Here is a 12,227-nt window from a genome sequence, read left to right as displayed (position 1 = left end):
AGAGAAGAGCTCAGACAGGCGGATGGTATTACTCACCAGGCTGGAGAAGGCACCCCCAACCTTAGCTAATTCCAATTAATTAGGAAGGGCTGGCTCTTCGCTCTGCAGTTCCATAACCTGAGGGAAATGTAGGTGGATCTGATAATTCCATGAGTCTGCGTGTCGCTCCCATTCCCTGCAGTGCTGAACTAATTAAACCAGCAGTGTTCACCCAGCACTGTGAAGAGGCAACCGCTCAAACGCAGGGCCACTGTGGGGCTAGTCTCGCCAGTGCGCCAAACCTGCAAACCTAGAAAACAACCCCAAAATGGTTTGAAATACGTTGAATTCCCATGTAGCTCTTCATGGCGTAGGGCCTAGAAGGCATTCTCCAGAGGGAGATTCAGTGCCTTGAACTGAAGTGCAAGTTTCTGGTTCTGACCTTCAGTCCTCCTGTCTCTAAGAAGGCAGCTCTCACCCCTTCCCACATCACCTGTTGAATCTTTAAACCCAGCACAGCTAGCTTTAAACTAGAGAACCTTTATCTGAAGTGTGGAATGCAATTGGGGGTAAATCTATGAACTTATTACAGAATGTCATTAAAGTGAACAAAGATGATAGTTTATCACTCCCTGCTCCATTTAGAAGGCAAAGGGAAAACAATACATATTCAATATACAAAGCAAATCTAAGAATGTGCCCCAAATAAAGGAGGTTTATAGATAAGCTATTTAATGTATTGCAGAAAAGGGATCCTTAAAATCATTTAGCCTATCGAATGCCTAAAACGGGCTAAATGATTTCGAGGATCCCTTCTCTGCAATGCATTTCTGTTTCACACTAAGTGAAGTGCACGTAATAGAATTCCACAGAGGACTCCCTTCACTGCCTGCTGCCATCTGGTCTCTTCTGCTTCGGGTTTCCTTTCAGATTCAGAGCATGCGTTCCCCTCCCAAGTGGCAGGTTCCTGTAGTCATGACCAGGGTAGAGGCCAGGTCTGAATCCTGTGAGTGTCGCTTCTTAGTAGGGTGGTATCTTCTGGGGCACCTTCTCCGAGCACCCGCTGCCAGTTGTGTGGGTCCCGTTCAGCTTCAGGCAGATCCACAGGCCATTCCAGGGACTCACACACCAGGGCTCTCCTCTTCTGTTCTCAGGCTGTCTTCGACTGTGTGGTCACCTCCTTGAAAAACGTCTTCAACATACTCATTGTCTACAAGCTCTTCATGTTCATCTTTGCTGTCATCGCAGTTCAGCTTTTCAAGGGCAAGTTCTTCTACTGCACGGACAGTTCCAAGGACACAGAGAAGGAGTGCATGTAAGTGCCACTGGCATGCACCACTCACTTTCTGCTCAAGTGTGTTTTGATAAGGTCCACTCCTCCCTTTATAGATAGGTCATTTCTTTCTCTCTTACTTAAATCCATTCCACTTTGGGGGGAAACAAAAGTCAAAATATGAAGTTGCTACATTTTGATTGAGTACCTCTTTTGTGTCAAGCATGGACATTTCACATCAGGTTTAAATTTTAAATCTTTCTCATGACCTTCTGAGATAAGTCTTCCTTGCACAGTATAGATGTGGAAGTTGAAGCACAGAAAGTTTAAGTTGCTCAAGATTACCCAGCAACTGGGCTTCCCCTGTGGCTTAACTGGTAAAGAATCTGCCTGCAATGCAGGAGACCTGGGTTCGATCCCTGGGTTGAAAAGATCCCCTGGAGAAGGGAAAGGCTACCCACTCTAATACCTGGAGAATTCCATGGACTATATGGTCCATGGGGTCACAAAGAATCAGACATGACTGAGCAACTTTCACTTTCACCCAGCAACTAATGAAAAGATTAAGATTTAATCTTCCATGTCTGTTGGGCACGAAATCTCATTTTTGTTCCATGATAATATGCTGTTATAATAAAATCCCTCCTTCCTTGCATTTGAATGCCAATAATTCAATAATTACTAGGGTACGTTACTGTAGTCCCTAGGATTTCTTTGCTCTTCTGTGAGCTATAGTGACAAGGTTCTGGTCCATTTCTGCTCTGGTTTTAGAGGCAACTATGTAGATCACGAGAAAAACAAGATGGAGGTGAAAGGCCGAGAGTGGAAGCGCCATGAATTCCATTATGACAACATCATCTGGGCTCTGCTGACCCTCTTCACTGTCTCCACAGGGGAAGGGTGGCCTCAGTGAGTAATGGGTTTGACTTGGCGTGCTTGTCTATAAGCTGGGCTGGGACCAGATGTTTGCCTTGAGAAGCTGATTTAGGATAAACAAGGCTAACCCTTGGGTATTGTACCAAGGAAGGTAAGTGGTTATGAGTAGGTGAGACAGGCAGGAGAGAGGAAGAATGAAAATCCCTCAGACAGGAATCAAGCGGGATCTGATGAAGTCAGGGAAATATCTGGTGCACTTCATGTTTTCGCTGATTATCGAGGAGTTGAGTGGAGCCATCTGACTCTTACAGAACAAATGAACTTTCAACAGCTCTCCACACCTTAGAAGAGTCCCTGAGGACTGTTTTAGACACATTTATCATCCAGGTTGACCCTGGACATGAGAGAGGGTTGTGGGTTAAGGATGAGCTGGAAGAACCCAGGGACGCTTTCTGTGATCATACCTTATACGGCAAAAGTAACAGAATGCAGTTTTTTTATGCTGCTCATGGCACTAGTGGTAAAGAACCCACCTGCCAATACAGGAGACGTGAGAGACGCTAGTTCGATCCCTGGGTCGGGAAGATCTCCTGGAGAAGGAAATGGCAACCCACTCCAGTATTCTTGCCTGGAGAATCCCATGGACAAAGAAGCCTGGCAGGCTACAGTCCATAGGGTTGCAAAGAGTCAAACGTGACTGAAGTGACTTAGCACATAGCTGCAGGCTGATTGTTTTCAGAGACTTGGCAATAACCAAGACACCACTTTTTGGTGGCAGCATACTCTGTTGGCAGCAAAATGCCAAAGGGGAATTGTGGAATATTGCTATTTTATAACAACCTCAACTATAAAATAATGTCACTCTGGTGCTTAGGAGTTGGATCCATGATGGCACAGGGGCTAGAAACAGCAGTGGCTTGGGGGTCACCAGATCGCCACCAACTTGGTTGTGGAGCCCCAAATTCATGGAAGATCCATGAAGTTTAGAGAGTCAAATAAGAAAATGCTGGGGGCTTCCCTGGTGATCCATTGGTTAAGAGTTTTCCTTCCAATGCAGCATGAGTGGGCTCAGTCCCTCACTGGGGAATTAAGAACCCACAAGTGTAGTGGCCAAAAAACCAAAACATAAAACAGAAGCAGTATTGTCATGAATTCAATGAAGACTTTAAAAATGGTCCACATCCAAAAAAAAAAGAAAAATCTTTAAGAGTATATGTATTTAATAGGGGGCATATCAGCTAATGAAGCCTTGAGTCAGAGCAGCTGCCAGGACCGCCCCCACCACGCCTGCCTCCTCTTTCTGTCCCCAGAGTCTTGCAGCACTCGGTCGATGTGACAGAGGAAGACCGAGGCCCAAGCCGCAGCAACCGGATGGAGATGTCCATCTTTTATGTGGTCTACTTTGTGGTCTTCCCTTTCTTCTTTGTCAACATCTTTGTGGCTCTCATCATCATCACCTTCCAGGAGCAAGGGGACAAGATGATGGAAGAGTGCAGCCTGGAGAAGAACGAGGTGAAGCAGGGGGGTCTGGAGCATGGGGCAGCGGGGGCTCCAGAAAGGACTGTCAGACCAGCAGCGTTAGGAGGAAGACAGAATGTTCTCTACTCTCTTATGAATTAGAGAATTGGGGGGAAATGTTTTAGTTGGTCATCAAATAAACATCTTTGGAGCATCTGCTGTGTTTAAAGCCCAAGGATAAGTCATAGGAATGGGCTTCCCTGGTGGCTCAGATGATAAAGAATCTGCCTGCAAAGGGGGAGACCTGAGTACAGTCCCTCGGTTGGAAAGATCCCCTGGAGGAGGGCATGGCAACCCACTCCAGTATTCTTGCCTGGAGAATCCCATGGACAGAGGAGCCTGGTGGGCTGTAGTCCATGGGGTTGCAGTCCTTACTTTTATGCAGCACGTAGTCTAGAGGTTGGGGGTGAAAGACATGTGCTAACATTGTAACATTAAGACATCTGCTTCCCTGGCAGTGTCCCTCAATGGTGTGTATTTGCTGTAAGGGTAGGGAATAAGTCTGACTTGTTACTGCTTTTGTAGTAACAAGTGTGGTTCTGGCACAAGTGTGGTTCTGTCGAGTTCATTGTTTTTATCCTGGAACTGCCCTAGAAATCATTAAGAGTCTATAAGACAAATGCAAAGAAAGTGCTGTGGAAATGCACAGGGAGATAGATTTTTACTTCTGACTGCAGGCACCAGGTACAGCTTCCTGCCTAGTCATCTCAGCCATGTGCTGTGTAAGAGACCACTATTATCAATAAAAATATTAAGTCCTTACTATATGGGACTTGCTGTATGACAGTACGAAGTCCTTACCGTATGGCATCCCACCTGTAGCTTTGTCCGGATAATTTCTTTTGCTACTTTCACCTCTGCTTGCCCAGTCCTACCCTCTTCTACACTGTCCTCTTCTCCTAAGCATCTAACAGAGAGCCCCCCAGGGTGCGAGGTTTGGGGGATCTGAGCCTGGCTAACCAGTGTGACCCTCCCGCAGAGGGCATGCATCGACTTCGCCATCAGCGCCAAACCGCTCACCCGCTACATGCCCCAGAACAGGCACACCTTCCAGTACCGCGTCTGGCACTTCGTGGTGTCTCCATCCTTTGAGTACACCATCATGGCCATGATCGCCCTGAACACCGTCGTGCTGATGATGAAGGTGAGAGGGTGGTGGCTGGGAGGCGCTGTGGGGAGCTGAGCCTCGGAGACTGCCCCCTCCCAGGGCACTTGTGTGTGTGCCCAAGACACTGAGAAAACCCTCCAGGAGAGTGAGGGGGAGGTAGGGAGGACGAATGGGGACTTGGTGTTTAATGGGAACAGAGTTTCTGTTTAGGAAGGTGAAAAATTTGGAAGATGGTAATGGTGAATGTACTTAGTGCCACTGAACTTTACAGTTAAATATGGCTAAAATTGTGTGCTTTGTATGATGTGACTTTTGCCACAATAAAAAACATTAAAAAAAAATTCAAGATTGGGAACTCTGGCAGTCCAGTGGTTTGGACGCCTCACTTCTGTTGCAGGGGGCACAGGTTCAATCCCTGCTCAGGGAACTGGGATGCCACAAACTATGTGCCATGGCCAAAAAAAAAAAAAAAAAAAACGGCTTACCAGTCTGTTGCTTCCTTACCTACTTTTCCATCATGGAATCTCTCTTTGATCTTGTCTCCATCAGCAACCCAGCCTCTAGGTCCTTGGGGTAAAATGCAGTGTAATACATAGCGGCAGTCATGGAACTCTGAAAACAAAGGCTGGTGATGCAGTCAGATACAGGTGAGGGTGGAAATGTCAGATGTGGGTGATCGTGGAGTTCTAAGAGTCAGAAGAGGTTTTATGTTATTTAATACTAAATGGTAAAGTAATTAACTCTAGGAAATGTTTCTGCCCTTCACGCCTTCAGTTTTGGGAAGACTGGCCATTTTGCTAATAAGATTTGTGTTCTTCTCTGTATCCTTTTGCTACATAGGATGTATACTTCTCCTCTCTGGCCCTAAATGACCATCTTTCCTTCTACATCATGCAGCAGAATGTCTCCCTAGGGCAGGGATGCCAGATGGCCAACCTCTGTGACCTGGAAATGCCTCTCACCTTCCCTGTTTTCTCTTCCTGGCAGTACTACTCTGCTCCCTGTACCTATGAGCTGGCCCTGAAGTACCTAAATATCGCCTTCACCATGGTGTTTTCCCTGGAATGTGTCCTGAAGATCATTGCATTTGGCTTCTTGGTATGTCGTAGGATTTATCCTGGCCTCATGCTTATCTTCCCTTCTCTTTGGGCTCATTCCCAGCCTCTGTTGGAAGGGAGGGGTAGTCGCTGCTATTCCAGAAATGGTTCACACACCCACCCACCTAACTGTAAGTTTGTTTGGACTGCTCAATAAAAGGTCATAGAGACAAGATGCTGTGTGAGGGTGTTAGGAGAAGAGGCAAAGGGCACCAAAGCCCTCACAGAGACTTCAGCCCCGTTCCTTTCAAATTCTATCAGTGGTCAAGAGGCCACCAATATTGGGTCTTACTGGAACTTAGTAAGATTTACCTGTTGAGGAGGAGCCAAGCAAGGATTGGACTAGTAAACCCAAGTGCTTACTGATGGAAGGCTTAAACTCTTATAACTCAAATGGAAAGATATCTGTCCCTCTTAGCCTCCAACATAGAAAATAATAGATTTTATTAATACCTAATTGTCCTCCTCCCTTTAGTTACGTGAAGAGTAACTTTTGCCAACAAAAATAAATGTTTAGTACTAAAGCTTACAAAGACTAGTGACCTTTAAAGTGTCTGTATGTGAGAGAGAGAGAGGTGGGCATTCTGGAATAGGTTTGGGGAGCATTGGGATGAGTTTTTCTGGCATGAGTCTTCCTTTTACTTTTTTTCAACTGCTAATTATAGTTTTGGCAGATTCTCACATCTGCCATCAAGCGTGTTAAGCAAACCTAGCCCTTTGCTTCAGTGTCCTATAAACAAAACAGTTCTCTCTGCCACCCCACCCTTGGCTCAGTGTTTACAAGTAAGATCAGTGGGATACAGATAAACCCACCTGACAGCTGTTTCACACTTATTTTGTGTGTGAGCTACCATTTCAAATTATATGTGTATATGGCATTCCCTGAAAGAAGAGAAACTTAGCTTATTATCTGCATGTGGGTTTGACTGCTGGCAGCTTGGGCAGGGACTCTGACCTCAACGTGGTGGTTGTGAGTGTTAACGCTGGGGGTTGCTTCTGGCTTCCTAGTGGTTCTTTGCAAAGTCATTGATTTGATGGTGTAGGGAGGAGAGTTGAAGGGAACCCATGGCAGGTGGCTGTATTGTTGGTTGTTGGACTCCCTTTTGAGTCTTAGAGAAATCAAAAAGTAAACTACCAGCCACAAAGATGCCTTTATTATACAGTCTAGCCCTGGGCAGGGGGAGCAAGGGGCGGGGGAAGCTTATACAACAACAGGAAAAGTTTTCCTCCGCATCTTGATTACTTGCATGTTGGATTGATACTGTCTCTGCTTAAGCCCCCAATTATGTGTCAAATTATAGGGAATACTGAATACCTACTTATAAGCTTAACTAGGTGATTCAGCCCCAAAGCCTGCCTCCTTCCCACCCTCACCCTCATATTTTCATTCAAGGTCTAGAAGCATTCTGAACACTATAAAAGGCACCACTAGCCCCAAATAAGTCTTTTCATTGATATGGTACTGTGGGTTTTCAGAATTCCCTAATATATACTGTTTTGTCAGATCTTAGCAATGACTCTGAAATAGACATGGCAGAAACTATCCTTGTTGTTGTTGTTATTTTAAATGAGGAAATTGAAGTTCAGAAAAATTATGTTGCTTTTCGAAGGTTACAAACTAAAAGGCAGTAGAATTGGATAGTGAAATGGGAATAAAAAAGGAAGGAAGAAGAAGAAAGAAAGGGAGAGAATTAAAATACATTGGTTGTCTGGAAAAAGAAAAGTGAAAGTAAGTGTTAGTTGCTCAGTCATGTTCGACTCTTTGTGACCCCATGGACCGTAGCCCACCAGGCTCCTCTGTCCATGGGATTCTCCAAGCAAGAAAACTAGAGTAGATAGCCATTCCCTGCTCAGAGGATCTTCCTGACCCAGGGATTGAACTCAGGTCTCCTGCATTGCAAGCAGATTCTTTACCATCTGAGCCACCAGGGAAAAAAGCTTTACATATTATTCATTTTACCTTCATAAGAACTATTTTATTAGATCGGGCATTACGGTTTTCTTCTTATATGGATGAGCTGGGGCTCAACAAGATTCAGTACTTCACATAAGTTTACTAAAAGGCAGAGCCTGTGATCAGATCCTGGTCTATCTGGCTTCAGAAGCCCACACTTTGTCCTCCATAATCTCCTAGTGTATACTATACGCCTCTTCGCTTTACCATGCTGTATTGTAAAGCCTCCTCTACTGGAATCCAGTGCTTCTGTTCCCTGAGATTTAGATTTGTATTCTAGCTCATATATGGGAACTATCTAAGAATGCAACACAGGAGACCCATATTCAATCCTTGGGTTGGGAAGATCCCCTAGAGAAGGAAATGGCAACCCACTCCAGTATTCTTACCTGGAGAATTCCATGGCCAGAGGAGCCTGGCAGGCTACAGTCCTTGGGGTTGCAAAGAGTTGGACATGACTGAGCGACTATTGCTCACTCACATCTAAGAATTAGGAAGCTCACCCCAGGTTGGAAATAGGAGAGCCCTGAGATGTGAGGAACTCAGAGACTCAACTTGGCCCCAGTCCTGAAGGAGTAGGCACCCTTAACAGGTGAGTTTGTGAGGCTGGATGTCTGGTTTATCTACATGCCTGGCAGGTGCCTGTGACTTTTGAATCAGACAGACCTTTCCAAGCCTCAGTTTTCTCATGCATTAAAGGAGGATAACAAGAACTGCCATGAACAGCCATAGATCCTGTGTGTGTGTCCAATCAGGGAACATGCCTAAGATGTCTGGTCCTGAGTAGGTGCTCGTAAATCTACCTTCTCTCTCCCCACACCATTTCTCTCCATCACATCTCCCTCCCTACTCTTCATGCCAGCCCTACCAATCGGTAATTTGTGAAGTATTTATCACTACCTACTTAGAGCATCCATGGGAGGAATAAATGAACTGAAAGAATGCTGAGGAAGGGTCTGGCACAGAATCTGGCATGTATAGTAAGGATTCTTGAATGCCAGCCGTGGGGGTGGGAGAAGGTATAGTTGCACAGTCTCAAGGGTCACTTACAGGAGCTGTCACCCACGGGTAAGTGGGTAATGTTTTGGAGAACCAGGTATTCTCTTTCTTTTAAGGAATATAGTTCAAGGTCTGTGTTCACCTGAGCCCTGGAGATGAGAGCAGAGCCCACTTTGCTCTAACGTTCCAGAGCTGAATGTTTTCTGGTTGGTGCATTTTCCAGGTCCTTTACGCCTTCGTGTCCTTTAACCTTCTCATCTCATTACTGCTTCCTTATATTTTATTTATTCACACTTCCTCGAAAGGTGTAACAGAGCCGAGAAAGATGGGAAAGATGATTTCGTTCATCCTATGCCAATCAGAAGTTGGTTTGAAAATGTTCAATGAAGTTAGGAAGAGATTTTTGGCACATCTTTGATCTTTAGGCACTTAAGACATCTCTGACTTTTATTGTTAGTTGAAAATCAGAATGGTGTATTTATAGGGTCCCATTATACTATTTAAATAGTTTAAAAGTTATAGTTATAGAAAACCTTAGACTAATACTGTAAATCATTTTATTGTCTTGTGGGTAACAATGATGATCTTTCTTTTCTTGGAGGTCAACATGTTCTAGGCTACAAATCACTTTCTTGCATATTTTTATGTAGTATTACATTAAAAAATCTTATGTGTTCTTTATATAGCTTTTTAGTGACAGCTTCAAAAAACAAGGTCTTCAAATAGTGATGAAACTGCTTCCCAAATGAGAAATTCTCAAATTAGTGAAGGAGAAACTGCATTTTTGGTTAGAAATAGGAAACTAAAGCCAAAGTTAAAATGAACTTGTCTTAGAATTGAAAAGCTTTAATTCCAAGTGAAAGAATTATATCATGAAAGATATATTTTCTTCATTTTTCCCTCTTGTTTTCTCCCCCCCCCCCACCCCCAATGCTCATGGCTGAATTCACTTGGCAGAACTATTTCCGAGACACCTGGAATATCTTTGACTTCATCACTGTGATTGGCAGTATCACAGAAATTATTCTGACGGACAGCAAGGTAAATAGCTCTTCCGTCTTTCTCTTTAAGCTCGGCCCTGGAGTAGCATTAAAACAATCCTCAGCACATTCAGTCCATTTTTAACTCCTCGAACCCAATGTGCAGCCCCCTATTCACTTCCTCAGTCCTGAGCTTTCCCCAGAAAATGGGACCATTGGATGGCACTGGATCTCATGGAAGGTGTGGGCCCGTTTGCACGACTCAAATAGGTGAGTGGGATAGAGGGCCCAGGAGAGGCCACGTCACCGTGTTCTGCCGGATTCTTCAGGAGATACCAAGAATCTAGGCACAGGATCTTTGCCCTCAAAGTTGTTAGATCTGAAGTGGTTCCCTGAGATGGTTCATCCCAAACAAAACTTGGAGAGCTCATCACAAAACCAGCATGTTCTAGAGGGATTATGAGGTCTGCTCTCTGACACCCACGTGCAGAGTCAGGACCACTCAGAGAAGACTGGGGAGGCCAGTTTTGCCAACTGTTTTCCGGGCACCCATCTGGGGAACTTCTATACCTTCCTGCCTGGGAACAGAGGGTGGGCCTGGGGAGGCTCGGAGAGATGGTCCTCTCTGGCCAGCCAGCTGGAGACAGGGTTAAAAATGAAAGACACCATTCATGTTCTATTTAATGATCTGAATGAGGGATAAAGGCACAAATGCCAGTGCTTAACTTTCCTAAATGACCCAAATGTCACTAATGATATGTTTCCTTCTGGTCCACCAGCTGGTGAACACTAGTGGCTTCAACATGAGCTTTCTGAAGCTCTTCCGAGCGGCCCGCCTCATCAAGCTGCTGCGTCAGGGCTACACCATCCGCATTTTACTGTGGACCTTCGTGCAGTCCTTTAAGGTAAAAGGCCTTACCAGCTCCTCCTCTGAGGCTTGAGGGGCTCCTGTCGCATCAGACAGAACACTGGGCAACACAGCATTATTCTGCAGGTCCCCTCGCCTCTGGGAATGGGTGTTTGTCAGAAGCATCAGATGAACACAGCAGTCCTCAGCTACAGTACAACTCGGCCAGGAGGTGGTTAGCTTATGACTGATTGGTTAGGATCTCATTCTAGAAAGCATCCCAACTTTGAAACTGAGTTATCGTCTCTGTTCGCTGAGGCAGGGGGCTTGTCTTATGAGGTGTGTTCCCTCCCAAGTATTCCAGAATGCCCAGAGCAATCCTATCCATGGGCAGAGCCAACCACCTGTAGTCACATACCCTCTGCATTTTCAGAGGTTCGTCCGTGGCTTTATTTCACCCAACAGTTTTTCAAAGGACTCCTTGGGTTGTGTTTTGTAATGAGATGATTCATACCATTCCCACATATGTCATCATTAGTATGTAATTCCTGAACCACTGAGTATATGGCATGCTAATGGCCACCTCTGCGTCCTGCAAATGAATAGGACATCTGGGCAAGGTTAATATGGTGAGCATCTGTTGAATGACCTCATGGAGTTGTACAGAGGTATATGTGTAATAAACAAGTTAAAAATTGAAACCTGAGACCCATGTAAATGGCAGAGACTTGCAGTAAAAGAAATTTTCCATATTTAAATATTTGCATGCTGTAGCAAATATAATTAGTTTTTGAAGTTTGGGGAGTGTTGATGCTGTTCAAAAACGTACTATTTTCTTCAAAAAAATAGAGTTTTTCAATAAATGTATTTTTAAAATCTGATGAAATTGATTCAAAGATGAAAAATCATGAATTCAATAATTGCCTTCTTTAATTATTTGTACATTTTAATTTTATTATTTGATGTTTGGCTGCACTGGGTCTTCATTGCTGCATGTGGGCTTTCTCTAGTTGCAGAGAGAAGGGGCTTCTCTTCATTGCGGTGCTTGGGCTTCTCATTCCAGTGGCTTCTCTTGTTGCTGAGCACAGGCTCTAGACACATGGGCTTCAGTAATTGATGCTTTCAGGCTCTGGAGCTCAGGCTTAGTAATTCTGGTGCGCGGGCTTGGTTGCTCCAAGGCATGTGGAATCTTCCTAGACCAGGGCTCAAACCCATGTCCCCTGTGTTGGTAAGTGGATTCTTAACCACCAGACCACCAGGGAGTCCAATTATTTGTATATTTTAATTCCAAACTGAACTGAAGAGAGCTTGTCAGTGAATCCATGGTTTCTCGTTATTTGAAAGGGACTTCACCCCACACCGTCATGACTGAATTACTTCTCCATCAAGTTCCTGTGCATCTGAAATGTGAGACCAGTTGTAAGGATGTTCAGGTTCCCACGAGCAACCTTGACATCTTTATTGTATTCATCATAATTGTATGGTGTGATAATTCCCACAGAGGCCTCACCTCAGTGAAAACTGTTTCTCCAAAACTGAATGACAGAGGAGAAATCAAAACCCTTAGCAAGAATTTAACCGTTTGAGTCTTGAATG

General features: G+C 44.7%; 1 protein-coding gene across 6 annotated transcripts in view; it reads left to right on the top strand.

Annotated features, from left to right (window-relative positions):
• CACNA1E (calcium voltage-gated channel subunit alpha1 E) overlaps positions 1 to 12,227 on the top strand; it is a 675,786-nt gene that overhangs the window by 618,313 nt on the left and 45,246 nt on the right. For all 6 annotated transcript variants that reach the window (XM_086343500.1, XM_086343501.1, XM_086343503.1 and 3 more), the window contains 7 exons: positions 1,134 to 1,294; positions 2,024 to 2,161; positions 3,439 to 3,640; positions 4,626 to 4,790; positions 5,742 to 5,852; positions 9,762 to 9,845; positions 10,564 to 10,689. In XM_086343500.1, the coding sequence (XP_086199626.1) occupies positions 1,134 to 1,294; positions 2,024 to 2,161; positions 3,439 to 3,640; positions 4,626 to 4,790; positions 5,742 to 5,852; positions 9,762 to 9,845; positions 10,564 to 10,689 (987 nt within the window). The remainder of the gene's footprint in view (positions 1 to 1,133; positions 1,295 to 2,023; positions 2,162 to 3,438; positions 3,641 to 4,625; positions 4,791 to 5,741; positions 5,853 to 9,761; positions 9,846 to 10,563; positions 10,690 to 12,227) is intronic.

The sequence above is a fragment of the Bos grunniens genome, chromosome 16, assembly GCF_055505025.1.
Source record: "Bos grunniens cultivar Pamir isolate PY7600 chromosome 16, Bosgru_T2T1.0, whole genome shotgun sequence".
NCBI lineage: Eukaryota > Metazoa > Chordata > Mammalia > Artiodactyla > Bovidae > Bos > Bos grunniens.
This window is presented reverse-complemented; position numbering and strand designations above follow the sequence as displayed.